Source organism: Camelus bactrianus, chromosome 8, assembly GCF_048773025.1.
Source record: "Camelus bactrianus isolate YW-2024 breed Bactrian camel chromosome 8, ASM4877302v1, whole genome shotgun sequence".
NCBI lineage: Eukaryota > Metazoa > Chordata > Mammalia > Artiodactyla > Camelidae > Camelus > Camelus bactrianus.
This window is the reverse complement of record NC_133546.1, coordinates 46,338,692-46,365,157: the sequence shown is the minus strand read 5'-3', so window position 1 is coordinate 46,365,157 and position 26,466 is coordinate 46,338,692. Positions and strand designations below refer to the sequence as shown.

At 38.7% G+C, this 26,466-nt stretch overlaps 1 protein-coding gene across 5 annotated transcripts in view; it reads right to left on the bottom strand.

Moving 5' to 3' along the window:
• Nucleotides 1-1,770: 1,770 nt before the first annotated feature.
• The window catches only part of PDSS2 (decaprenyl diphosphate synthase subunit 2), a 186,159-nt gene continuing 161,463 nt past the window's right edge, over nt 1,771-26,466 (bottom strand). For 2 of the 5 annotated variants that reach the window (XM_074368556.1, XM_074368553.1), the window contains 2 exons: nt 22,520-22,552; nt 1,771-2,590 (listed from right to left, as the gene is read on the bottom strand). In XM_074368556.1, coding sequence (XP_074224657.1) covers nt 2,432-2,590; nt 22,520-22,552 — 192 coding nt within the window. In that variant the 3' untranslated portion in view covers nt 1,771-2,431. Of the gene's footprint in view, nt 2,591-2,857; nt 3,018-7,401; nt 7,514-22,519; nt 22,553-26,466 lie in introns of all 5 variants that reach the window. The other 3 variants (XM_074368554.1, XR_012508681.1, XM_074368555.1) reach the window with 3 other exon arrangements.

Below are 26,466 nucleotides of genomic sequence, written 5' to 3'. Positions count from 1 at the left end.
GACTCAGGCAGGAGGCCAAAAAGTGTAATTAAGCATGTTTGCTTGTGGGGGGGGGTATATCTCAGTGGTTAGAGCACATGCTTAGCATGCACAAAGTCCTGATTTCTGTTCCCAGTACCTCCATTAAAATAACTAAATAAATAAACCTAATTAACTCCCCCGCAAAAACCAAACCAAACCAAAAAAAAACCCACAAGCATGTCTTGCTGCCCCAAATTTCTCCCTAGAGATTATGTGAAATTATAAGGCCTTAATATGAATTAATAAATAAGTACCCCTGAAGAAGGGGCATGGAGAAGACTGTCCGTATTTAATGCTTTTAGTGAATTAACCAATATACTAGGTTTAACAAAAGCAGAGCAGTCACTTAACAGTTAGGGTGAGGCTGCTATTCTGAGGAGCCAGGGTGGCAAGGCACAGGAGAGGGAATGGAGGACTGGAAGGCGGCTGAGAAGATGAAAGGGAGGTAGGAGAGGTCCCAAAGAAAGCTGAAAGCCAGATGTTGAAACCAAGTGTCCAGGGTTACAAGTCATAAAAAGGAGAGCTGGGAATTCTTTATGTCATGTATGAGGCAGCTTGGCCAGATATTTTCCATTAAGTTTTATGCATCCCTTCATAGCCTTACTCTTCCCTGGACCTCACAAAGCACTTTATCTAGAGAGTCAGAAATAGCAAAACTGTTAGAAAAGAAAACAAAGCTGGAAGGGACTTCATACATTCTTTTGTTAAATCTTACTTTACAGGTGAGGAAATTGAGGCTCAGAGGGAAGTGACTCACTCAAGGTCACACAGCAAACCAGCAGCTAAACCAGAATCAGAAGAGCCCTAGAATCCTGCCTGTGTCCTACAGTCCCCAACCATCTGCTTAATAAAACCTACAGCTTGCTTAAGTTCCTGCACAGCCAGAGAACACAAAGCATGACTCCTCCTTTGTGGACGTTAATGATTAAAACCTACTCTGATCTAAAGCATCTAACCATAGTTACTAATTAAGCCAGTTTCTGTGAGAAAAGACATTTCAAACAGAAGAGGGGAGTGTTCTCTTCAGCGAAATCTGTAGGCCTTCAAATTGGCGTAGCATAAACTGTACAATTACAATATTTCAAGTATGCTTAAAAGTATTTCATAATATAATACCTTAACCTCTATAGCTAACGTTTTCTTTTCACTGCAGGCCACATGCTGGGTCCTGATAAAACGGTTTTGTAACTTTTGGTGAAGAAACTGAACTAAAATGACTTCACTGACTGTTTGAGTGAACAAGGTAATAAAATCTGTTTGCTGTGTTCACTGTCTCCAGATAGGGCTGTAATTACACCACATAAGGCAGAAAGGTAGCTGAGTCTCAATCTAGATCATTTATGTAAACTCAGCCTTCTTGTCAACAGTGTTCTCATATTGCGTGCAGGCAAACCACAAAAATCATCTCCTGTGAACCACATAGAGATAGTGTCCGATTGCAGGCCTGTAAAATTGCTTACATTCGTTCTGTACTTGGATGTCTGTGGTTCAAGACCAAAATTTGACATTCTGAGGTTAAAAAAAAATCACCAATGAATTCCTCAGTATAATAATTATATATCTGACACTTGTAAAAATTAAAGGTATTCTCTATACCAAAGTATCACAAATCAGCACATTTACTTGAAAAAAAGCATCTTTTTCAGTTTAAGAAACAAAAACCAAAACACAAGTTTGGTGGTTTGGAATGTGTTTGGAAAAAATTCGGTCTTCCAGAAAGAAAAACAGGCAATTCCTATTATAACCAAGTTAACATTTGATAACATTTTAATCTCCTAGTTCAAATATTTGGCATTATCTTTTCAGCAATTTCCGCTCCCCTCCCCCAATCTTACAAAAACCAAGAAGCACAAAGTATATTCATACTGTATCTATAAATACAGAGACATAACTGCAAGAAGACAAAGCAAGTTTTTTCCTCACTCACTGAACTACCCTCCGTTATGACAAATTGGTCACTCGTTTTGGATCTGACAGTCCTCCCCGACTGGCATTGATAGTGTTTCTCTTGACACCTGCAGCTTCCAGCTTGCTCTGTCCTCTCTAGAAGGAAAACCACAGGCCACCGCCCTGGCGCCATCCTTGGCTCAGTCCAATCAATAAGGACTTATTTCCTGTCCATTTGCTGAGGTCACAGGAGCGAATCTCATTAATTATTTCTGCTACTGCAGCCTCAAGTGTGCTTCTGGCATGACAACTGAAAACTGCTTGACCTTTTTTTCTTCTAATTTTGTTTGTAGCAGTTCCAAAAAAGAAGGCAGTATTCATTTAGCAATGTGATAAAAAGAAAAAAAAGTATATGTTGTTAAAGTCATTTACACATTTAGATATTCCATCATGAAAGCTCTCCTGATCACCTCATTCCCCAGATTTTTCAGCTAACGAACAATAGTGTCTTTTCAATTTGGTGTCACGAAAATCTGGTCACAGCAAACACAATGTTTTCTAAAGCAGTTCTGGCCTCCGAGGGAGGAAAGCTCTCCAGGGCCTCCAGTGCCTTGTTTCCATGGTAACGACACAGGTCAATAGCTGAAGTCACACCTTTGCCAGCTTTGATTGTTTCTCGCAACTGTTAAGAAACAAATGTACAATAAAAGTCAGTTTTTTAAATTTAACAATTAAATTGGGGAAGGGAGGTAGAAAACAAAGAAGGCGAGAAACAGTATAGGTTCACTGTATCTGCTACATTCTTTTGAGGTTAAAGAGGACATCATTCCCCAATGATTTTGAGGCACTAACATTCCCTAAGGCTGCTAGGTGTCAGCCCTCCAGAGCAGCACAATAGGCTCCAATCAGCCTAATTACACCTCCTCCCCCAACTCCCGCCCCTTGATACCTAGAAATGGGCCCTGCTGGAGGGTGGCGGTGATGAAGGCAGAGGGCATTCACATCTCTGGCATTTTGAATTCAGCAGCCTGATACTCTCTTGTGAGGAAGGCTTCATTAACATCCTAGTTAATAACTGATTTTTTAATACTGTGTGTTGACACAATAGTCTATATGAAAATTCAAGAAAGATACATAGTATTAGATCTGAACACTACATTTTTAAAGCTATAAGACTTTGGGAAGAATGAATTAAAACACTGTAAAGAATAAAGTCAATTCATGCCAACAGAGTTGATTTCGAATCCCTCTCCTTGACGACTGGAAAGGCCCAATACAATGGCTATATTTTAGAGCTGAAAAATAATTCTAATAATTTGGTCTGTCTACTTCCCCTTGCCCAGATTCCATCTTTTCTTTCTCAGTGAACACCTCTGATGTCTGCTTCACTCCCTAAACCAGAAACCCGGGAGTCCTCCTGCATCCGGTCAGGCACCACAGCAGCACCAGTGTTGCTCAGCCATGACTGAACTTTCTGGCCCCCACAGGTTGGGTGGGGCCATGTGACAAGTTCTAGTCCACGAGCTGTGAATGATGCACGTCACTTCTGGGCTGTAGCATTTAACTGTCCACCTGAGTCCCTCCAGAGCTTCCCCTCTGGTACACCAACCAGTCACATGGGAGATCCTCAGGCTGGATCCCAGAGTGACCACAGTGAGCACCATGGTGCCTCTCTAACCGCACAGGACAGGCAGTGTGGGCAAGAAACACATCTTTGTTGTCTGAAGCCACAGAGATTGTGAGGTTGTCTGTGGCCATCCTGACAGATGCAGTCACTAAGTCCTAGCGATTCTGTCTCACACAGAGCTCTCAAATTATCCTCTGCTCTTCACTCTCACTGCCACGACATTAGTTCAGGCTATCATCATGCCTCGCCTGGGTTGTTTTTTGCAATCACCTCCTAAAGAGTCTTCCCACCACCAGTTCTTTGCTCCTGGACTCCATCCGTCACGCTGCCAAGGAGATCTTTATAAAATGCAAATGTGATCTTGCTTAAAACCCTCCACTGCCTTCCAATAGCCTTAAGAAAAAAAATAAAGTCCCAGCACTTTCATGAGGCGTGGAAGTCCCTTCCCTATCTAGTTCTTTCCCAGCCTGTTTTTCCCCTTTTCTCTCTTTCATCATTATTTAGGGAAACTACCTGCAGCTATCAGCTCCCTTGAGACAGTCTCCACACACTCCTCTCTCCCCATCAAGCTTCCCAAATTCCACTTGGGTGGAATGAACTCAGCGAGGATGACACCCTAAGGAGCTAGGTGCCCTTCTTCCTTGGGGCCCTGGCGTGCCCTGTGCATATGTGGAGTGCAGCATTATTACACAGTGTTGTATCTTAATTCTCTATCACTTGTATATCTCTTCATTAGACTGTGCTACTGGATAGTGCATGAAACATAAAGGAATAAAGGAATTAACCTGCCTGCTTTATTCTTCTAATTAAAGAGATGAGAGAACAGAAGTTCAGAGTAAAAGCTCAGTGGCTCTCCCAAGATCATAGCTGGATAGTGACAAAGCTGTGATCAGAAGCCAGTTTTCTTAACACCCATCCAGTGGCACTCAATATTATACTCCACCAGATGCTCAGTAGTCTAAAGATATTTCCTCCCTGCATATAAACTTTGGAACTGCTTCAGCCTGGGGTTCCCTGGTCTCCTGCCATCACTGAATGCTTGAAGGCACTAAAATGGTGCTGGGTGTCAGAGGTCGCCAGGTTCAAACTCCCATTCTAGCTTTATAATCTGAGGGAGGCCAAAACCGCTCTGAGTTCTAGATGGGGATAACACCACTCCATTGTAGGACTAGTGAGGGCACTATATGAGACAGCACAGAGTGCCTGATAGTGTCTAAAACACTATAGGTATTCAGAATGACTTAGTTCTTCCTCCTCAGCCCTTAAGCCGTTGACCAGAGAGCTCTCCGTCCAAGGGTCCAATCGACCAAGATCAAGTCTATTTTAGCTTGATATACAACAATTTCAAAGGTAGCTGAACTTGGATCAGGTCAGCCTTAAAGATTTAAAAAAAAAAAAAAAAAGGAAAGAAAGAAAGAACATGCCCCTATTTTTATTATCTTTAATTCCTCCAAATCTAAATTAGACAGGCCAGCATTCTCTACTTGGGATTTCTAGGTTGGTACCTGCAGGCATGTGGATACCTGCATGACTAGATTTCAATTTAAAATATTAACTGAGCACCTATTATGTATAAAGAGTATAAAGAACCTTCTCTGCTTTATGGATCAGGAACTAATAAAGGGTATACTGCGAAAAGCAGCAAAGCCAAGGCACAAATGTAGGACTACAGATGATCAGAGAAATGAGAGAGCAATTTTGATTAGAAGAGATTCAAGAAGGCCTTACAGGGTACGTGGGATTTGAGGCACGTCTTGAGAATGTTGATAAGTAGTTATGGTGTCACGGTAGCAAGAAAATTATAGGAAAAGAGAATAGCTTGAGCAAAGGCACAGAAAAGACCAGAGCGAAGTGTCCAGGGAATGGAAACAGACTGGTGTGATGTATCTTGCAGGTGTTAGGGGATCAGGAGGGCTCTGGAAACCAACCTAGAACTTTATTAAAATTTTTGATTATCATCAAATATTTTAAAAGTTGAAAGATTAGCACAAGAGTTGGTAAACTACGGCCCTAGGCCAAATCTGGCCCCCTTTGTTTTTCTAAATAAAGTTTTGTTGGAACCTAACCATGTCCGTTCATTTAAGTGTTATTGTCTGTTGCTTTTGAGCTATGACGGCAGAGCGGCAGAGCTGAGCTACTGCCACAGAGACAGTATGGACTGCAAGCCTGTAACATCTACATCTACATTCTGGCCTTTACAGAAAAAGTCTGTGGGCTCCTGGACTAGCACGGTTACTGAACACAGATCCTCTACCTAGATTCAACAACCATTAATATTTTGTTATTTTTTGTTCTGTCTACTTGTATGTGCGTGTTTTCTGAATCATTTGAAAGTAAGCTGTTAGCATGGGTATGCTGGTAAATTAGCTCTCCAGAGGAGGGAAGAAGCCCTCCCTGGGGCACGTGCAGATTTCTGTAGTATAAATACTCCCATCATGGCTGATTTCAAGCTATTAAGGCTTGTAGAATCACAAAATTCTTGAATATTTAACGATAGGCTCTGAGTTGGTGGGACTTGACTTGGACACACCACGGGCTACAGGATGCTTCACCCTTGTTTTGACCCTAAGATAAGAACATTCTCCCCCATGACCAGAATACTATTATCACAGCTAGGAAAGTTAATAGTAATACTCTACTATCTAATATCTAGTCCACATGCAAATTTCCCTAGTTGGCTCCCAAATGCCTTTTTTTTAGCCCTTCTCTCTAAACTGTAAGGAATTCTGGTTCACACACTGCATTAATTTGTTATGACACTTTAAACTTTTTCCCCCTATGATACTGCCGTTTTGAAAGGACCAAGCTGTGTGGTACAACGTTCTACATTCTCCGTTTCTCTGATTGCTACACTTAGTTTGGTACTCTATAAACTTTATTCAGCCAGGCTCAACTCAATATTTGATGGCGACCTATATCATATTTAACTATACAATGAAGGGTAATTCAGGTTAGGGCAAAATAGCACCCAGTTGGACATCACTAAAAGTTACTCAAGCCCTAAAAGAGTTAATTCCTCTCCCCCAATGACTGTTGTACTTCCTGTTAATACTCCAATTTGCTCTCCACAGGGTTAGGCTCACAGGACTTCCCATACCAAGGACTGATAGCTTCCATGTGTAAAATGCCCATTTCAGGACTCAGCAGTAATCTAGTCCCTCAGGGAAGGTATTATTCCTCACAGACTTCTGTATACACTTCCACCAACTAAACATAAACTGCTGGCTCAAAGGAAATCCTTTAGCTATAATTAATAGAAAATAAATGAGACTTATTTTTATTATAAATTAGAATAGGTCATGAGCTTATCCTGAAAAAAGCCAATCTTGCCCTTTGTAAATAAATGTGACAAAAGACACATTAAGCCAGAGTTCCTAAACTCAGCTGATCATAAGATTCATTGGGGAAGCTCTAAAATGCAGATGCTGAGGGCCTCATCCCTGGCAATGGATTCAATAAAGCCTTATAAAAAAAGGCTTCTAAGGTCATGCCAATGATTAGCCAGATTCAGGAATACCTCACTCACTGGGGCATGTTTTTGAGTTACTGTACTTTAAAATTGTTATTTTAAGTTTATACTGTTTTAACCATACTTCCAATGAGTTGTCTTTGTGACAATCAAATTAATTTCAGCAAGCATTTCTTGGGCACTTTTATGACCTGGGTATATAGTCGGGGCTGTAGGTATAGAAACACAGGTGCTGCCTCCCAGGACCACCTGTTACAGGGCTGGTCATAGGGCTGCAGAACCAGAGAGGCTTGAATGGAAGGTTGAGGGACTGGACCCATGACCTTCGTTCTAACAGCTGCAAGAGAAAAGACCATAATCGAAAAAAAAAATTCTTTCCACTTTTGCCTTCACCTACATGTTGACTGGGCAAATTCCAAATTGATGTATAGGTAGAACTTTCCATTTAGGATGTGCTCAGAAGTGCCAGTATGCCCACTCTGGCCTTTATAACATGAAAAACACATTAGCTGTAGGATAAAAAAAAAAAAGTGAATTATAAGCCTGCATTTTATTTTCCTGATATAGCACTTTAGGGCAATAATATAATTAAATCTCTAATTAAGTCAACTGAATAATTGTATAAGTATAGCATCACCTGAAATAAATTAAGTCCAAGTCCCCTGCTACAGGATCCAATTAAAGATATTAACACAGAGAGAAGAGGATGCAATGTACCTAAAGTTAAGTGCATTATTATTTAACATTTATTAAAAGGTGTTATTAAACACCTTTTCAGTGATAAATGTTGCTTTTATGAAACCCTTCTGAGAAATCATTGTTATGTGTCCGAAAACTATTTGGTACAAAAGTCCTCTCTAAATATTAAAGGCAGGCCCCTATTGTAGGGTCTAAGTAGCCTTAGAAGATGTGGAGGCAGCAGCTACTTCTCTCTGACGAAACCAAAGAAAGACTTCAGATCTAGAAGAAACCTCAAACACAATCTTATCTTTTCACTTCGTTTTGCAGGAGAAGATACTGGGATGAGACACGCTAAGTAATGTGGAGAAGCGTCAATAGCAAATTTGAGAAACAGCCTGGATTTCATTCCTGCGCATTTAGAGCTCTTCCCCTCTATGGCACTGGAAAAGATTCGGACATAATCCCGTTTTCCTTCACCCAACCAGAGTGCTTAGAGAGAACAGGGATACTAAAACTCAACTGGAACACAGAGTAGACCTTGTTCTGAAGAAACTGTGTAACAGAGAGTAAGGGAGTATGAAACAATATGTTAAAGCTCTTTGTTTTTTAAATGGTTGAAAACAGCGGGATATGGGTAAAAGGAAACAAATGGAAGCCATGCTGTTATGGGAAGAGACTACCTACCTCCCAATCAAGTGGTAGAAGTGGACCATGCTGTCTTAATAGAGATTATGAAGCTGGCAGAAATGACACTTCAACCTTTGAACATCTGCTAACTCATTCTATAGCTGAAAAATGCTTGATACACCTGACTTTTTACTTAGTTATGTCAACATAATCGGATTATCAAGGTGACAGAAATTAACAAAAATTAATACCATTGGTGGTATTAGAATCAGTCCTTAGAAAGGACTAGCAGGCAGACACCCAGACTGTAAGTTAGGAAAGCACACTGCAGAAATAAGTTTAGTGAAAAGATTGCCATGATTCCATGAGTCCGTAACTAGAAATATAGTTCGAAGGTGATGGAAGCCTCTGAAAAACTAAATTCCAACTATGGTCATTATTAATTATGAAAGTGACCAAAATAAGTGGCTACTGAATAAACTCTCTCAGGGCTCAAATTTGAAAAGGCCGAGGTGTGAAAGGAGGAGCCCATCATCCCCCCTTTGCTGAGCATCTGCCCTGCACGGAGCAATACTGAGGAGATCGGACAACGTCCCTGGTTTGAAGGAGCTGACAAAAGAGAGGCAGGAAGCTGTAAAAATTGTGTGGGAATCTATCCATAGGTCTGTATTATCACCAGGACACTGGCCACAAATGTTTTCAAAGTGCCGTTCCTCATAGAAAATGTTCAGAAACAAACAGCCTGGTCAGAAGCTGCTAAAGACTGATGGGTGTGCATGGGGGAAGGAGATGGTGATAAAAATAAGGGGCTTCAAAATGTAAAGTCTGTATGTCCAGTAAAAACAAGTATGTGTAAATATTTGCAAAAGATTATCGATTACTAAAAAAAAACAAAGGAAACAGAACAACTGAAGAATGAGTTAAAAACTGTAAAGACTAAAATAAATTCCATGAAGAGGGGCCTTTAAAGATGAAATACGCATTCAAATAGCCCATTACAGGTTGTCAAGGAGGCCTTGGATGCAGCTACCATCCTGGATTCTGGTGTCCTTTGCTTTCCAAGACCACCTCCATCCTCCCATTCCAAACACAGTATTTCCTCTTGGACAAATAACTTGTGGCACCCACTGAGGGCCCTCCCTGCCAGTGGCTTTCTCATCATTTTTTCTGATGTTCCCGTCCAGCTTTTATCTTCTAACACTTCCCTTCTCTGCCTTCCTGCTCACTTTAGAGACCAGTTTCAGGTCTAGAGCACCTTCACAGGGGCACCCTCCCACCTCTGCCCTGCTCCTGCATGCTCACAATCCACATAAATGTCCTTCCCAGCTACTGAAAGACAGGAATGCCAGAGATGGGAGGGTCAAATGACTAATGCCTTCAAACACAGGGCAAAAAAAGATGAGGACAAATGTGCCTTCTGGAACACAGATCTGTGAACTTATGAACATTATGGCAAAATTCCAGAAAAGGTTATTAAATAGACAGTTTGTAAACTCTAGAGAAAAGGCAGCGGTGATCACAGCCCCAGGATAGGTGGGTCACAATGAGCAAGTTATGACAAAGCACTCTCATTTTTCTTTTGATAAGGCCACCTGCCTTGTTAGCTTCAGAAATAGTAAAGATAGAGTATATTCAGATTTTGGAAATAGTCCTTAATGGAAAAGACAGAGATATGGGATCTGTATTAGAGTTTGGTAATACAGATTCAAATATGTAAAACAACTATTCCTAGAAAATGTTTAGTAGTGCATTTTTATCGAGCAGGAAAGCAATCTCTAGTGTGCTACAAGACCCAATACTGGGTTTCTTTCCTTTATCACAGTGCTATGCATTGCATGAATGAAGATGGAGAAGAAATACATATTAAATTTTAATTTTCAGATGTCATATAGCCGAGAGAGAAAGCTAACACATGGATAGCATCAATATTTTAATGTTTTTGACATATTGAGCAATAGACTGATACTAGCCAGATGAAACGTAGCAGAGTAACTGTATAGTTGAGCATTCAGGTTTCAAAAACTAATTGCAGAAGTTTAAACCTCAGTTTGGCAGTGACTCATAAAAATATGCTGAGAATCTTTGATAACCACATTCCATATATAAGCCAAAACTGTGATTTAGATTTTAAAAAAAAAGCAAATGCAAACTTTGGCAGTATCAACAGATATACATGTCCCACAGACAGGCGGGAACAGTCTCACTGCAGTCTTTGATGGTCAATTCACGTTAAGAAAACTATATTGTTCAGTCCACGGTGCCATTTCTCAAGAGGGACATTGATAAGACAGATGGAGAGCAGTATTAGGATGGAGAAATATTTGGAAACATATCATCTAAGGAATGTATAACCTGGAAGAAAGGAGTAAAGGAGCATATTAACCCATTGTCAAACTTCTAAAGCAATTAAATGGAAGAAGGAGCAGTCCTGTTCTACATGCTTCAGGAAACAGAGCAGAGAGCAACAAGGTGAAGTTTCTGAAAAGCAGATTTCAACTACAAATATGAAAGAGCTTTCAAATGACTAGAGTTGTCTAACAATGAATAATTTTTTTGACAAGATGTGAACTTCCTATCACTGAAAGTCCTTGGCAACTGGATAACCACATCAGAGAAATTATGAATGAAACTCTTGGCTGATGGGAGAGGTGGGACAAGGCTGCCTCCAAGGTCCCATCCAACTTCAAGATTCTAGCTGTCAGTGCTTCAACTGAATGCTCTTGCCAGCTTCTGAGTGCTAAGACTTGGTACAAAAGAGAAAACTACAATTAAAACCTTTCTCTAGTATGATCAGCTGTGAAATGTACTACAAACAACATACAAAAGTTCCTTTTTACTTAGAATAACAATTTAAAAGAATCTATAGGAAAAAAAATCTATTGATCTTAATTACTCAATCTACTGATTGGCTGACTTTAATTAAATATCTTATTTTGGCAAAAATGGAAGGAGGTGGAAATAAGATAATTTTTAGTTATTTCCTCAGTCACATGAATTCACATGCAAAGATACAATTAGGATGGTAGTACTTCCTAATATTAAAATAGTAATAATAATAATAATAATAGCAATAACAACAAAGACTTATTATCATATAATAAGATATATATGATAGTACCTATATCATAGGGCTGTTGAGGACTGAATCTATCTATATATCTTCTGTTTTACATACCCTACTAGGTGTATGTGTATATATATATATATATATATGTATATATATGAAAATATTAGAATTTCATTTGTGAAGAGAACCCATACCTATGTCAATAATGTCCTTTGCACAAGAGCAAACTTTAAAATATACATCACAGATTAAAAAAAAAAATCAAGTCAAATGCCTTTGGATAAAACCGTATTTACAGAGATGATAGAAAACTGAAGCAATTGTTAGATTAATTATGCTCTTCTATTACAACATATATATTTTTTTCTACCACAAGTAAAAGTGCCATATGGTTGTAGAACAAATGTCAATAGGAATTGGAGGTGGAGATTTTCCACATTTTCTGCTAAGAAAAAGGCATAAATATCTCAATTGATTAAGTATATTCCTCTGGATATACTTTTTTTTTTTTTAACAAAGGGCACTAAACAAGACTACTGAGTTACAAAATACAACTAATATGTTTATACCTAAAAAATTCTTAATAATAAAAAGTAATTTTTACTAAAAATCTCAACTAAAGACTGACTAGCAGCGGTAATTGGGGTTTCGCACAACAGGACATCACTTCATGTCATTTTCATGATTTTTTAAAAAAACAATTTCAGGGTTCATCATACTATATTTAAGTCACTGGATAAAGGATTAATGAGTTCAAAGTGACAAATATAATTTATTCTATGCTTTAACATTTTTACTGTTCTCTAATAAAATATCAGAGTATTTTTACTTTGTAAAATAGCCTGTAAAATTCCTATAGTATGAATTTGTATTGAGCTTTAAAATACTGACTTTTAACAAGTTCTATTTATTTTTTTTTGCAGAATTAAAATCATCCTGTATAATTGTGTGAGAGTGCAGGACACACATGACATTTACACTGCTCTCCTTTTCTCTTGCCAACTTCTGGAAGCCCATGGAGATGGGAGGTAAGAGGAGAGCTGGATGGTAGGAGGGGCAGATTTCATTTATGTCCAGACATTTTGACCTTTTTAAGCACCTTGGAGCAGAACCCTCCAGATGAAGCCACACAGGAATCTTTTTTTTAATCTCCTAATAGGATGAGGTATTCCCTTCCTAAGACTGATTAATTCACAGTAATATGAAAAATAATTGTAGAGAGGCAGCGAGGAAACTTTAGTAGGGAAACTCTGAACCTGGACATGTGTGACCTTGGGCAAAGCAACTTCTCTAAGCACACTTCACCTGTAAAATCGGGAAGATAATATTTATGCCACATTTAATTATCATGAGGAACAATTAAGATAATGTATGTGAAATTACTTTGACATCAATAAAATGCTATACAAATGCAAGGTTTGAAGAGGAAGAGAGCATGGGATTCATCGCAAAGCTAACATGTAACATTTACATAATGTACCTGGCTTTAGTTATAAATATCCATAGACTATTTTACATAGATTCATTAAGGTATTTTAAATGTTTAAAACCTGTGATTATCAGTGAATCGGAAACACGCTTGTTTTGAAAAGTGAATTTCCAAATCACCTTGACCATTTAAAATTTAGTCTGTTCCCCCTAAAAGGAAAAAGAAAAAACATGACAAAGCAGGTATGGTATCATTTTTCTTGCCCCTTCCTCCACACATGAGGCTGTTAGGCTTGTGCATGGCCTCCTTTTCAGAGTGAGATTTCAGAACGGATTTCAAGGCCTAAACTTTCAGCTAAATACATTTATGAATCTGTGCTGTGAACTACTATCTACAAATTGTGAGTATAACTAAACAACTCATTTCATATAAATTATCATATCTGAATATATGTATATTGCATGTATAAATACCTCTAAACATACATATATAGCTTAATATATATGTATGTATGTAGTTTAGAGATACTTCCATATAATTAAAAACATTTTACTGGCCTACTCAAAACTGACCTAAATTGTTGACTCTGTGTCTGAGAATTCAGGCAAAGTTGTGTTTGCTACTTCAGAAACAGAGGTCAACTTACAGCTCACGGTATGAGTAGATGTGCCCGTTTTCAAAATGTAATTAAATTCAGTTTAGTTCAGTTTATAAAAGTTTACAAACTTTCATTAACATTTGATAGGTAGGGTATCTGAGGTTAGCAATATGGAATTATATTAAAGTGAGGTTTAATTCCATAGAAAAAGCAATCATTGCTTCTTGGTTATCTTATCTTCTGAAGGAAATTTAATGATTTATAAATAATCCCTGATTTACCCATATTCTGGCTCAAAAAGCTAATTTTTAATTTTAGTATTATATTCCAGAGAGGAACTTAATTCTGCACATTGAAATTCAAAAAGCAAAACTGGGACCATGAAGCTTTTTAGCAAACTCAAATAGAAATTCAATAAGCAAAACATATCATAGGTTACAGACTGCAGCAATGAGCCACTCTTGCCTGTAGCTTTTTTAGGAGTGAATCAATAAATAGTATACTCTGTAATCTCATGACAAAAGCTATGCTGGTTATTTAATTAAAAAGAACACGGTGGGACAAGAGCACTCACATCATGTGGGTAAATAGTCCTGAGGGTTATTTGAGGAATACATAAACTATGTAAGAGTGAATCTGAGTTTCTGTTATTCTACTTGAGTCCATATCTTACTTATAAAATTTCTTAAATCCTCCTCAGGTCCCAATTTGTCATCTGCTGACACTTGGGGACCACTTACCTCAAAACTGCTACCACTAACGCCAGCACCACCACCCACATGACCCTAGATTCCTGACATCCTTGTGCATCCTGACACAAGATGAGCTCAAAACACACTTACGACTTCCATCACCAGAGCGCACCTCAAACAGAAAAACTGTGTACTGAGAGCAATGACAGTGAAATAAATGTATATACCTCAGCACGCCTTCCAGGCAGATTGCATCAGACTGGGGGCAAATGCAGGAATCAATGTCTGGCGTGAATAAGTTATTCTCTGTGCCATGTACCTGTAATCGTATCTGCAGGAATAATACCTCTTCCAGATGTAGGAGGCTCTACATTATGGGGCTATGGTATTTGTTAACACTGATCCTTGCTACCCTCAAGAGAATAGTGATGAGAACTTGTTTTAAATGGATATATCTATAAAACTTTCTTGAAAGACTGAAGAATGCTTACCAGCATAAAAAAATCACAGTAACTATTGTACTGGTTCAGCAAACATAAATCATAAGACAGTCACTTACTAGACAGTCACTATTTCTGAGACCAGAATTAGTTAGATTATGGAGAAATGCATATCATTTTCTGGATGTTTGTAAGAACAGAGCCTGCCTACAAATTCTCTTTTACTTCTCTTTGTAGTATGTCTAAAGCACCTTGAGAAGCAGTGTGGCAGTAAAGAGTACAGTGTGGAGTCAGCAGACCTGGGTGGAATCATGTCTGTGAGATAGTAACTGTGTGAACACTGTCAGGTTATTCAACCTCTTCATAAAATGAAGAGATTCAGATACCGAATTGAATAGAACCACTTGATTAAAGTACTTAGTGTGTGTCTTGAACAGAGTGCACACTGAAAAACATGCATACAATAACATGCATCTTAAAGAGATCACAGGACAGAAAGGCCTACAATCTTTCCTAACTGGTGCACACAAATCTCGTCAGGAATGAAGATAAAAGGTAGCATAATTTCCTTGGATCTAGAACAGGGACACCTTCCATAGGGGGCACCGTTGCACCATGCATGAATCAATCTTCAGCGGTACATCGTTGTCTTTATTATGATCTGGTGGACAGGTAAGATCTTTCATCAAGCCAGAAAGTCAAGGACTTGGGGGGAGAGACAGGATCTATGCATCCACAATCTTTAGTAGCATCTTACACATCACCAATCTACACTGGAGGTCTTGTAATCTCTACTGCTACCTCAGTAACTGTGCTATTTCAGAAAGGTGGTTAAGGACATTCAGGATCAATATTCTGTCTCATGTGGTCAGTGGGGAGGCTGAGTAGTGCCTGCAGACACTGCTTAGGAAATATTAGGGAATGTCTTCAGATGTATCAACTGAACAAATTACAGCTTTCTGAAAGATCAAACGTCTTGAAATCACAAAAGTCCTTAACTCTGTATGAAATCAGGCTGTAGTATTACTGAATGAGTTTGGAAATATCAATCTAAGGTAAGGACAAAGACTTCTGACTTACTAAAATCACATTCAACATCTACACGGAGATGCCTCTGTTTTCATTCCCTCAAAATACATAGTTTTGGAAAATGCATGATGCCTTTCCACCTTTTTTTTTTTTTTTATGATAAGGAAAGAGACAGTATTCTTTTTGGATCTACTTAAAACTATTTCAATGGACTAAGCAGGCTCCCCTCTTGGGACAGACGGCTCAGTCCCCCACATAAAGTTACACAGGCTCTCCCTGCGCACAGGTGGCTCCCGATACCACAAACTGGGAGCAGTAATTGAATCCAGCTATCCCACAGTGCAGAGCATTTACCCACAGAACCAGCCTGGCAGGCATCTGTAGTTAGTTTTCTAGACTAAGATTCAAAAGGTTACCCCACCTGAATCTTTGTTTCAACCCAGAGAGTGCATGGCATTGAGGATGCAACCATTTGATTGAAAATATACTTGCGGAGAAATAAGAGGAGTAAAGATGGCATTAAAGATGCAAAAAAGGAATATAGGCACAAACATCTGGCACATCTTGGGTTATCCATTCATTCACTCATTCATCAGTAGTTCAAGACATATTTATTGGGTACCTAGTATGTGGCAGGAACTGTGTTAGGCCCTCAGGGTATAAATAGTGCGCAAAACCAGACATGATTCCAGGCTTCCAACTAAGAACTGGTCTTCATCAACAATCTAAGTTTGCCTTAGCTTCCTGAGAAACATTAGATATTATGTAGACACGTAGCCCAGTAATTCAAAAATGACAAATTTAAGAATGGGAGAGATTGCTCCACTAAATATTATTGTTATAAACTAAATAATTTAACATTTTATATGTAAAATTGGAGATAAAAACCCAACAAACTATGAATATATGACTTGAAGAAGAACAAAAAAGATTTACAACTGCCTAGAGGATTGAATTCAAATAGTATCAATAGTATTTGGGTGAACAACCAGAGGGGGGCATATTCTATGATGTCATAAAGAGGCCTTCATTGATATCATTTAATAATTTTATTCACGATCCACAAAAGACAAGAGATTATGATCACTAAATCTGTTGATGCCATTGAGGTGTGTGGGATTGTTAACACCTCGGAGAACAAGAATCTAATTTTAAAATAGTATTAAGAAATCAGAGGACTAGATCATCAAAGCAAGATGATAGTCGCTGGGGACAAAGGCAAAAAATACATGCACAGACTTCAAGGAAAAGAACTAGCTTGATGATGGGGAATGAATGAACGACCAGAGGGTGACTGCTTTGCAAAGAGACTTGAGGACTCATAATAAGGCACAACTCTGGTTCAAGATACTATTGTGTGTGTGATTAGAATTTATTTTTGATTAAAAGTTTCACATGGTACAAAATCTGTTTCACTTTATTATGGACAGAAATTGATCAATTATTATTTTTCCATCACTGAAAACTGCATTTTGAAGGAGATTTGGAATCAAAGCAGTAATTGCAAAAACCGAGTTTAGTAAATTAATTGTTTTGGAAAAAATTAAAATCTATTCCTTATTGCTGAAAAAGATTCCCTCAAAACAAAAAAACCCCCCCACTTTTCTGAAACGTGATTGCCAAAAGAAAAATAACTTGTTTTATCTGATTTTTAAGGAAACAGAGAATGGGGGGATTTGAGACTTTCAGATGGCAGTTCTGGCAGTGGCTTCCAGCACCCACCCCTGCGCTATGGGTAGGTCATCAGATCAGTGCCTGAGCTGTGGGCTCAGCGTATGAGGTGTCTGTCTTCCTCAGTTATTCCTTAGCACCTCAACCACAAATTTAGGCCTAGTGCAAAAACTCACAGAGTGAAAGAAACACATTTTCTAATTGTGTATTTCCGCCATTGCCATAGACACAAGCAATTCTTTAGGAGCCTAGAATTAAATTCTGGTTATGCCACTAGAAACATGAGTTCAGGCAAGTTATTTTCCAATTCTCAGTAGCTCAGGTCATAATCTGGAAAAATTCCAATTCAAATCAGAGTTTACACTTGTAAAACAGAAACCTTTAAGAAAAAAAATGTTTAAATATTATTACCTTAGTGCCCTTATTTACATTTTTACATGTTGTCATTCAGTCTTTATCAAGCATATAAAAGTTTACATAGTTGCACCCATATCATAATAGTATTTGGATTTTTTTCCTTTCAATTCTATTTTAAGCATCTCATCTAATTGGACCACAAATTCTTAAGGGAAAAAGATGGGCGAGGGGAATGTCAATGCTTCTACATAGTCTCCATAATTCTCACTACAACAGAAATTCTAAATGTTAAGACAACTTTAAGAGGTTGGAGGAAACAAGAGATTTAGTGCATGCAGTGATGCTGTTTGGAATATGTTACCAAAGGAGCTAATGCAAAGTCCCAGGGTAGAAGAAGGAGCATCTGTCCAAGAAAGGGGTACAGGGAAGAGAAAACACAGCAACATCTGGTCTCTAAATGTGCCAATGTGAAAAATTCTCAGAGCCAGTTAGCCAGGGTTATGGGAAAGAACAAGCAGGCAAAAACTATCTGCCAAAAAAAAAAAAAATCTGGCTTTGTCAGAAAAGAAAATACAATAATACAGAAAATTTCCTATACTCAATCTTCAAAAAAGAATTTTGGATTTAATACGCAGCAAAATGGTTGAAGCAATTTATGGACAGTAGAAGAGAAGAAATAGTTAAAAGGGCAAGCCTTGAAAAGGAGAACCATGACATGAGAGGAAAGACTCTTTTTTCTTCCGAAAGGGAAGTGATGATGTGTGATCATGCAAATGCAAATGTCTGTGGACAGCACAGTTTGCTGCTGGGAAGGGAATTTTAATGTGTACCCTATGCAAATGCGTTTTATAATAAAACAAAATATGCAAGGCTTCTGAAGTAGGGAGGGAAGAGGAGAGCGGTCGCTTGGACACTGTGCCTGAGAGGGCCAGGGGTGGGGTGGGGGTATGGAGCCAGGGGAACACAACACTCTGGGACCCTGAACAAATTCTAGGAGAGAGGGCATGTCAAAACCCACTCCTTCCAAAAAAAATCTCCCTCTAATGTTTGAGAACTGGATGCCTGATGAATTAATACCTGCAAAATCTTTCTTTATTGAGTACTTAACCTTGAGCAATTCTCCGTGCTTAAAGTGAACTCAGTAAGAAGACGTTAAAAACAAGTCTCTTTTCTGTACTGAGTCATGGGGAAAATTATACAAACTGTACAGAAAAGACTGGAGATGGATATAAAGACAGCTCCTGCAAACCGTTTAGAGTCTTTGTATCAAAATTAGCATGATTGCCAAAGCCCGTGTAAGGCCCAGTCTTGGGCACTTACGAAGAATGAGCAGGAGGCTGGCCCACACTGCTGAGAGTCTGGTTTTGACCAAGAGATATTTATTCATATCTGTATATCTTGAAGCAAATTATTAAAAAGAAATTGAGAAACAATCTGTCTCTCTGGGACGGAGATATTTAAGCCAGCCATTTTGAAAGTGTTAAAAAATTAGAACTGCAGAAAGCCGAACCATAGGTGCCATGTTTTGCCTGAAGTGGTAAAAATACCATCTGCCTCAGTCTTTTAGCAGCATGCTTATTTCAAGTAGCAGTAGGCTAAACTACAGGCATACGCTCAGCTCCAGCTGGGGAAAATACACAGACGTTTGTAGATGTTTTTCTAAGTAAGAGTAGTCAACATATTCATTTTCCTTTAGACGTATATATTAGTTACCATAGCAAACCAAGAGTGAAACTGGCCTGGGAAATGTCTCCACTCGTCCCAACACGTGCCCGTGAATCTCTACAATTCAATAGGTGGCACTCTTCCCTCTAACACTGAACTCAATCTGCTGTGCTTAACCTGGGGCCAGGAGCCTGGGGAACACGAACAGTCCGAGAGATAGGTACTCAGCGCTGCAGACCAATTACTGTAATTTAGATCCCCACAGTATTGCGCATTTATAAGCAAAACCGTCGGCACCAGTTTTCTGGTCACAAGTCACTTCTAGTAATTATATTCTGTCCAATAAAACTTCTCCTGCAGGTTTAACTAGGTAAGTAAGATGCTCCTTGTTTTTCCATTTTTGAAGCCACTGGGTAGAAATGCCTTCTAGTTGAACAGCTTCCATCCCTGCCCAGCCCCAGGTGGATGAGCTTCAAGAGTGGGTTGAGTGCTCTGGTGCTGGTGTTGACCACGTTACAGAGGCAGAAGAGACTTGATGAATTAATAGTTGTTGTGTGCTTTGATATCTTTAGATGAAAGGCACTGCAGCAGTGTAAAGCATTCGTACCCAGGCTCTGTCGCAACAGGAACTTAATTAAGAAGTAATTCAATTTCTTTTCTGAGTGTTTGAGGACAGACCACTGTTTTGCTAAATGTGATAGACAGTCTCAAGATCAAGCTGAGATTGATTTTGAAATGATCGCCTCTTCTGGCCTCTCCCTTACTTCCACGCCATTCTGAGACTGATAAAATTTGAGAGATGGCATACAAAGCCACAGAGTACATGGCCAAAATAATTTTCTATGGTTCTTAAAATCTGATTTTTTTCAGATAAAATCTGGCTTTTGTGTAAATACACACCACTTGAAAATAAAGAAATTTCCAGCAAAAAATACATTTCACGATACTCTCTAGAAATAGCCACTGAATTTTTCAAATGCAGTTTTAAAGATAAACCCACCGCAGAGCCCTAAGCTGCCAAGCATGATGCCTGCATCAGTCAGCATGAGTACCAGGATCATACCACGGACTCATGACACACTACATAGAGACAATACTGCAAGCTGTACCCTGCAGGCATCTCCCTGATACTTGGCAGAGATGGATATAATCTTTTTTACCCACGTTACTTGAGTTTGGGTCTATGCATAGATAATATGCCTGGATTAATCACCTAGATCAAGTTGTGCCCTTGAATGTCAGAATAGCACCACATATTTCAGTGGAGTGGGTTTCTGTTTACAGGCATGAGAAACATTATCACTAGGCACTTGGGAAGGCAACCTTAGGGCTGCTGAACATAGGAATGAACTGTGTTATATATATTCTTTGAATGGCTAATTTGAGTCTACAATCCTCAATTCCAGACCTCGGCCTCCTACACTTTTTCTAGCCCAATGCTAATGCAGCACGTGTCCACACGCATTTGTCAAGCACCCTTACATGCCAGCCTGCGCTGGGTACAGACGAAGTAACCATGGACAAGGCCATCGAGGGCCTTGCCTTCAGGGCTCTTATGTTCTAGTGCAAGAAGAAAGAAAAAACAAGCAATTCAATAAAAAAAATAATTTTAGATTATGATAAATGTTAAGAAAAAAAGACAAAGCAAAGGGGGACTTTGGATACGAAGGTCTGAGTCAAGGAAGCATGTGAGGCAAGGCCTGTGTCAATCTTGTACAGGTAGCAGTCAACCTCAGCCCAGGGCCTCGCACGTACAAAACATCAGCCACATGGTGCTTGGGTGGATGAAGTGGATGAATGAATGGATCTGGATCTCAGTAGTACACAAGATAAGAATATTCCCCTCCCTAACATAAGAATGTCTCCTGTCAAGTTTGGGCCTCAAGAGTAGAACAGCACTGCTCTAAACTGCCTCTTTCATCCTAAGGAAACTGAGGGAAGACCAAAAAGGCTAAGTCACTGATACTTAACCTTTTGCAGTGAGTTGGTGACAAGTCTCTGGAATTTTTGCTCAATTTTGCCGTGAACTTAAAACTGCTCTAAAAAATAGTCTATTAAGAAAAAAAAAAGTGACCAGAGATGTCAGGAAGATGCTGAGTTCAGTTTAAGACATTTTGAGCTTCTTTGTCTGGGGGGGACTCAAGAGGTCATGTTCACAGCCCACCTTTGGGAGCAAGGCTCAAGCAGACTTCTACGATGGAGTGACAGATACAGAAGTCCTCCGTTTAGAGGTGCTTCTATTAATCTAGTTTTCCTGAAGAAAGCAAAAATTTGAGATAGAGAAAAGGAGGAGCTGCATTTCAGGCAAGGACAAGCAGCAGAGTAAAGGCATTGAGCCATGGGTGTGCACCTCAGGGCTGTCAGGAGAGCACCAGGTTCTGGACAAGCCCTGGAGAGATCACGGACAGATCAGTTGTCCCACTACAAGCAGAGCCCTTACAGGTCGTATTTCTTCCTCCTTGTCTTTAGAGTGCAGGTGTGCTCACACTGGCTATTCCTGACTGTTGGAAAAACTCCAGATGGTCAGCATGTTCCTTTAGCCAGGCAGCTGTATGCACCCCACACACCTGCTAAAATATTCCATTTGTTCCTCAGGAAAAAACAGAACGTGACCCAAGTATGTTCATAGGCTTGCACTGGGGCACTGAAATCAGAAATCCTGCAGCAGTTTTTAAACAAGGCTGTGTGTCAGAATGATCTGTGGTGACTTTTTTCAAACCCTTACATCCTGCCCCTTACATCCCTTACCCGATGCTGTGGTAACCCAAACATGTATGTTTTCAAAAGCTCCACAGGTGATGTGAAAACTGCTGCCTTTAAGAATCCAAATCTGCCTTGTACGGTGCTTCCTAGGTATTACCTGATAATGCTAAAAGCTGTTTCCCCTAGTCCAAAGGCATCTTTCCAGTGACGGTTAGTGATCTTATTTAGCTTATTTTTCTTCATAGCACTTACTACCATCTGACATTATATTATGTATTCATTTAGTTGTTTATTAGTTATCCATCTCCCCCGCTAGCTTGCAAATCATGAAAGAAAGAGCTGATCTGGTTCACTCTTGTGTTCCCAACACCTAACACAGTATCTGGAATAAGGTAGGCATGTAATAACCTTGTCGCTAAATGAATCCTATTTTATCTGCCAATGCCTGTTACTTAACTGAATGTGATGGTTCTCTTTTAACCTTTCAAATACAAATGAAAACCAAATACCAAACTGAAGTGTATAAAACTCTGTGGAATGTACAAAATCTACCTACCTTAGCATAGTCTAATCTTCCTTTCTCTTGAGCCTAAAATAGAAGAGAGGGAAATTAATTAGCTCCTTAAAAATTATTTAGTATTTCTATAACTTCTGCTTTTCAAAGAATAAGTCAACTCTCTCTCCCTCTCTCCTATCTCTATATATCTATATAGTGAAAGATACGTAACTTTCAAACATATTGAAAAGTTGACAGAACAGTACAATGAATGCACACATACACGCTATCCAGATCGGATGTAGCAGACACCATGACTCTTCACCCCTCCATGCTTCCGCACACATCTTGTAAGCAGAGGACATCTCATACGTGATCATTTTCAAATTAAAAAAACTAACAGTAATGCCACATCATCTAACATACAATCCATATTCAAATTCCTCCAACTGTCCCAAGAACATCTTTTACAGCTTTTTTTCTCAAACTGGAATTAAGCAAGATTCACAGACTGCATTTGGTTTTTTTTTAATTAATTAATTTATTGAATGCATTTGGCTTTTATGTCTCTGTTTAGCCTTTTAAATCTAGCTCCCTTCCCCCATTTGTCAAGAAATGAAAATTGTTAACTTTTTTTTCATGAAAATAATTGACTTTTTGAGGTGACCAGGGCAGCTGTCTTATCAAATGTCTCTCTTTTTGGATCTGTCATATTATTTCTTCATTGTGTCATTTAACTTGTCCTTGTTTTGCTTACAAACTGAAACTTGGGTCTGAAGGAGCTTGCCTGGATTTAGGTTAAACATGTTTGGCAAGAATACTTCCTGTGGAACATTATGTACTGCATAATGCATCAATTCCGGAGGTAGAAAATGTCAGGCTGTCCCACTCCTGGTAATGCTATACATTTGACCACTTGGTTAGAGGGGTGACTATCAGATGGTTCCACTGTAATGACATATTTCCTTCTGTTCAATTAGTAAGTAATCTGTGGGGTCAATTTTTTCCCATTTTTCTTGGCATAATTTTTATTATGCCATATTATGTCAAAAGACCCCCACCTCCATTACACCTTCACCAGAGATGGGTGAGGAGACATCCATCCTGTATGAGGTCAAATTTTATTTAAAAATATTTTTAGTTATTAAAAAACAATTTAAAATTAAAACATATACTCAAAAGTGTTACACATCAAATCTGAACATAATAGAGACAACCAATGTGTTAGTCTTTGCTGGCAGGTCAGCTCATTTTTTGTAGACTTCACAATAAAATTTCTCCTGCCACCTCTGCACAGAACAAGAGCCCTTCAAGTTACAAACTGGTGAGGTCTTGAGACCATTTTGTTCCTTAGTTCAAAATGACACTACATAGATAATGAACATGGGCAGATTACTTTCATGAGAGAAAATGAGATCTGTATAACACTAGTCCTGACTCTTCTTGCTTCTTTATAATCTTTCAAAAATTTATCCAAAGATGCTTGCATTTTTTCCTATTTTCATAATAAGCAACTTATAATAAGACACTGGCACCGTCACAAATGCTTCTGAATAAAAATTGAGACTTGCATGGTTTCAATGAAACAAAAGGCCTCTGCAACCAATGTACTATTAAAAAAAATGGGAGTTTTCAATCTGCTCTTCAAAGATTTTTTTGGGATCCAGAATTTTCAGTGAACTAAGAAGAGGCTGAACCTAATCCTGAGATGCAACATACCAGCATGAATATGAGTCGGTTCTTGCAGATATGTAAAAACCAGGTTTATTCTTCTCTCTGATCAGATATTTCATGCTGACTTGTTTGTCTGTCTATGGACATCTTTTCCCAAGAGGAAATAGTTTTGTCTATACTCCCCACCCTCTAACTTCTGCAGGCAGGGTAGGGAGCCCCTGAGCTCGTCTGCATAGTGCACTCATGACCCAGCTACTGACTTTCACACTGTGCAAATATGAACTGGCCTTGATCCTATGAATAATCCATGGCTTGTGACCAAAACTTCAGCAGCAGCATTTCACAACGTGCTTAGTCTTTATGTTCTCAAACTCCCGGCTGTCTCTCAAATTCATTTTAGGTTAAGAGTTATCCGACATGGAGGCCAATCCTGTGGTCACAAGTTTTCCACCTTGTTCATCTTTTCAATTGTTCATCCTTCTCCTAACCTTGCTGATTAGCATGGGCTGCTCAGGCACAGTGCTCTTCCAATGACGCACAAACTGGGAACTCTATGGATTACTCCTACCATCAAACAACTCATTCCGCAAACACATCTGCCACTTCCTCACTACCTTCAATCTTCTTTCCGCTCTAACCAGCTCCTCTTTGTTCTAGAGCCTTTAACATTCGCATCTTCCAGTGTTTAACACAAAGGACATGTCAAAAGCATTAAAAGTGGTATTTGTTGAAAGTTAGAAACTTGAAAGTAGAAAGCTTTCATATCTTGACGCTACAAGGTAAAAGTGTGGAGAAACTAATTTGTATGATTTGGGTGGATTTTTCTTTTTGGAGGTGTTGAGCCATTTCCTTGTTTGTCTCAGGAAAAAAAAATTCAACAGCAATTTCTTCAGGTAGTAAAAGTGACTATAATACTGTTTGTAGGTAAGCTAGAGTAGTTCTATCACAAATTTTTGTAAAACCATTTTTCCCATCACATACTTTGTTTATAAACTAATCATCTCAGAGAATTCCATTAATTTGAAGTACTTGTGCTTAATCAATCACAAGCTATTTTCTTTTTTTTAAATTGAAGCATAGTTGATTTACAATATTATATTAGTTTCAGTTGTACAACATGGTGAATCAATATTTTTATGGAATCACAAGCTATTTTCAAACTCTCTCATTTTATTTTGTATCCTTTCTTGGCCATCACCCTTTCACCCAATAGAGATATGCTTTGCTGGGGATGGTGGCACTGAAACACCATGTATGAAAATCTGTATTTGCTCAACATCAGCTCTTGAGTGTTTTGAAAGCTGAGACTAGAAGCCTACATAAAATGACAGCATGACTGCCACAGCCATTACGATCTGAACAGAGTGTAAGTGTTGGTATGCAGCTCACCTGAATGTTCTTTTTATTTTATCACAACAAACATTCCAGTCCTGTGAAACCATTTGATCCCTGACTTCTTTTGCTTGTACATAAAAGTATCATTTATTTTATAAAACAAATATTTAGGTCTTTACAGGTATATGATATATATTTCCAGCTGCTATGTGAGTTAATGTATGCCAGACACTCACCTGAAAGTACACACCCTGATATAAAATTTTTTTTCACAAAAAGCTTTTAGAGTTTATAATACACAGCAAATTGGAAACAAATGCAAATGATGATTTAATTGCCTCCATAAATATTTCTCATTAAACATTACCGATTCTGTTTCTCTGTAAAATAGTTAATTCACGAGGGTTGGGGGCATAGTTTCTGTCGCACCTGTTGGTGCTCATTCACTCAATACTTATCTGTTGTGTACCTACTATGTGTTAGGTACTGCTTAGGCATTGGAGACACAGTCAGAAACAGAACAAACAAAAATCGCTATCCTCTAGGGGGCTGCATAGTCTTGTTTTCTCAAGCAATCTCCTTTTAGAACTTAAGTGCCACGAGAGCAGGGATATTTTCTCTCCTGCTCAGGATGTTAAGATCAGTGCTGGTAGATAGCAGATGGTCAGTAATATCTGGTGAATGAGTGAATAAAAGGATAAATCCTTTTTCTTTATAATCATTGGTTATATACTGCTTATTCAGGAAACTTAGAAAGCAAAGTTCCTATTACTCACTCCTAGGTCCAGGAAAGCTGGGAGTTTAGATTCAGTCAGGATGTAGTTAACGTGGAGACATTATCTGATGCCTTTCAAGTAATTTTTACTTACAAATACTTTATTGAACAATACCATATTTTGGCTTTATTACTCAGCTTCTATTTATAAGTAGACTAAAGAAGGGAATCTATAGAAAATAAATTCAAAGAGTTCATGAAACTCAAACAACAAAAGGACAGA